This window comes from Salpingoeca rosetta (assembly GCF_000188695.1).
Source record: "Salpingoeca rosetta unplaced genomic scaffold supercont1.1, whole genome shotgun sequence".
In the NCBI taxonomy this organism is placed as follows: domain Eukaryota; class Choanoflagellata; order Craspedida; family Salpingoecidae; genus Salpingoeca; species Salpingoeca rosetta.
This window is the reverse complement of record NW_004457740.1, coordinates 697545-700526: the sequence shown is the minus strand read 5'-3', so window position 1 is coordinate 700526 and position 2982 is coordinate 697545. Positions and strand designations below refer to the sequence as shown.

At 56.7% G+C, this 2982-nt stretch overlaps 1 protein-coding gene across 1 annotated transcript in view; it reads left to right on the top strand.

Moving 5' to 3' along the window:
• The window catches only part of PTSG_00150 (uncharacterized protein), a 5865-nt gene that overhangs the window by 1785 nt on the left and 1098 nt on the right, over window positions 1–2982 (top strand). The window contains exons 5-12 of the mRNA XM_004998645.1: window positions 418–949; window positions 1216–1270; window positions 1453–1585; window positions 1730–1787; window positions 2032–2084; window positions 2263–2448; window positions 2614–2728; window positions 2863–2895. Coding sequence (XP_004998702.1) covers window positions 418–949; window positions 1216–1270; window positions 1453–1585; window positions 1730–1787; window positions 2032–2084; window positions 2263–2448; window positions 2614–2728; window positions 2863–2895 — 1165 coding nt within the window. The remainder of the gene's footprint in view (window positions 1–417; window positions 950–1215; window positions 1271–1452; window positions 1586–1729; window positions 1788–2031; window positions 2085–2262; window positions 2449–2613; window positions 2729–2862; window positions 2896–2982) is intronic.

Genomic DNA, 2982 nt, shown 5'->3' with positions numbered 1-2982 from the left:
GTAGAGTATCTGAATACATCTATGGCCAAAACCCAAAACAATACGAATCGTAGGAGCCCTATACATGTAGGCCCAGCCCTCCCGCTTTTTTTTTTTTTTTTTAGATGTGGTTTTATAAAACTCTCCAGAGAAGGGGACCCCGCCAGCGTGCCACCTTCCAAGCACCAGCAGGCACATGGTCTGCCATTGGGACACAACTTGTGTGTGTGTGTGTGTGTGTGTGTGTGTGTGTGTGTGTGTGTGTGTGTGTGGTTGTTTTGTTGTTTTTCTCGTGGTGTTCCAACTTGCACGAGGTGGCCACGTGTTGTGCGGCGGTCATCATGCACGGCACAGATGTACGCTCACGTAATGCCATGTACACTTATGCCCATACACATCTCTGACCACTGCCTGTTGTGCGTGCATGTGTGCGTGCAGGGACGGCAGCGGGGTCGCGGTGGGCGTCGGTCCGGTGGCGGCCGCAGAGACAGACAGCAGCAGCAAGAAGAGGATGAGGGCAGCCAGCCGCAGGCCAAGCAGGCACCTCCAGCCTCAACCAACCAGCCCCGCCAGCACATTACCCTCTCCTCCAAACCCCAGCCAAAGCAGCAGCAGCAGCAGCAGGGTAAGCCGTCGACACAGCCGCCAGCATCGCAGCCGCGCGGCCCCAGTGTACAGACGGCGCCGCCAGCCTCTGCTGCCCAGCCCGTCATGCCCACGGGCATCAGCTACGCTGCGCGCGTGCGGGCCATGCGTGGACGAGGTGGCGCCCACACTGCTGGTCGCGGCGGCCGTGGCGGTGGTCGTGGCGGGCACCACCAGCGCCCATACCCACACCCGCAGCAGCAGCAGCAGCAGCAGCAGCAGCAGCACATGCAAGCACGGCCCGTGCACGCTGCTGGTGGTGGTGTTCGCGGCGGGAAATGGGGCGCACCGCCGGTCGGGCGTCTTCCACCGCCAGGAATTACCGGTAAGAGCAGCAATGGGGGGAGAGGGGAGAGCACGTTGTGTTTTGAAGCTGTTGATGTTATTGAAGGTGGTGTTGAAGGTGGTCCTGGTGTAGTTTTGGTTTTTGTGATGTTGCGTGGTGCAGGTGTCACTGCATTCGCAAACGCACACGACTGCACCGCATCACACACACACACGCACGCACACGCACACGCACACGTACACACGGCTACACTGCATCTCACACGTTGTGTTGTGTGCCGGGGCACTTCTCTTGTGATGTGACAGCGGAGACACCGGCGCAGCAGCAGCTTGAGCAGGAGATGACAAACGCAATGGCCAAGTCAGTTTGGTTGTGCCTTTTTGTGGCTGTCCTGCCTGTTGTTCCGCAGGCGGCGAGAGACAATTTCTGTCATTGAGCACAACAGCCTCGTGTGGCATTGTGGTTGCGTATTTGCGAACCGTGCACGACCAGCTACTCACCCCCCTTGTCACATTTGCTGGCATTGGCATTGTGCACCGCAGTGTGTCGGTTCAGGAAGGTGCCGCCCAAACGATGCAACCACAGCAGCAGCAACCACAGCAGCAGCAGCAACAGCAGCAGCAGCAACAGCAGCAACAGCAACAACTGGCAAGCAACGCTGCTCCGCAACAGCAGGTGTGAGCTTGGTACCACTGTGTGCTGTGGGCAGCGCTGTTATCGTACAGCTTTTGTAGTTTGACTCACGCTTTCCACCACGTTGTACTCGTGCATGTGTGTGTGTGTGCGTGTGTTTATATGCGTTTGTTTGGAATTTTGCAGGCGTCCACCACGACCACATCTGCTCGCCTCACTGCAAAGCGATTTGTCGGCGATGATGGTGCGTATTTGCTGCTTTCACGGTGCACATGCGCGTGGTGGGTTGAAGCGCACATTCAGAGGTTGGCACGACTGTGCAACAAATGCATGGTCAGGAACTTGGCATGCAATCTCCATCACACCTCACAATGACATCGTGCGCACTCCACCACTTGAAATGGACACACTCACACACACACTCACACTCACACTCACACTCACACTCACACTCACACTCACGCACGATCACGGTTGCAACACGCCAGGCGTTCCCACATCTCGCGTGCGCTTGACGCTATCGTCCTCGTCGCAGTCTGCCGTGAGCAACGGTCCCCCACCACAACAACAAACACAGCCGCAGCAGCAACAACAACAGCAGCAGCAGCAGCAGCCGGTGCCCCTGCACCTGCGCAGCCGGCGCTGAAGGAGGGGGAGTCAAACCTCCCGCAGTTGCTCAAGGCCCTTCAACATACACACCCACCCAACCACAACAACAGACACCACAGCAGCACCAGGTACCACAGCAGCAGATACCACAGCAGCAGCAGCCACAGCGTCTGTTCCAGGCGTCATCGGCGTCAACAGCGGCTGAGAGCGCTGATGCTGCGATCAAGGAAGTGCAGCAGGTTGCAGTCGACATGCCCGCACAGTTTATCCACTCACAGCCCTTCCATCCCATGCAGGTACGCTTGGTTGTCGTTGATGCTCTTGTCCTTGATCTTGCTCTTGTTGTAGTTCTTGTTCTTGTTGTTGTTGTTGTTCTTGTTGTTCTTGTTCTTATTGTTGAGAATGGCATCAGTGACGTGCACTCACTGCTGCTTCAATGTTCTGTCACGCTGTGTTTGCAGAGCCAACAACCGCCACAACAGCCACAACAACAACAACAGCCGCAGCAGCAGCAACAGCAGCAGCAGCCCATGCCCATGATGGTGCCTGTAACGACCGCTCCTCCAATGCAAATGGGTGCGTGCAGCATACATACACATGTTCGCTGTGTCTGTGTGCGTCTAATTCGTGATGCATGGATACATGCGCATGCTTGTCGCCACGCAATCTCACCCTGTGTATACCTCAATCAATGTTCCTTCATCAAACAGCGTACGCAGAAGGTTATGCACCGTATCCTCAACGTAAGCGCCCCCCCCCCCCCCGACATGACATATTCCATGCTCGCGGCTTGCTCTCTGGCCTAACAGCCCCACACCCACACCCACAGA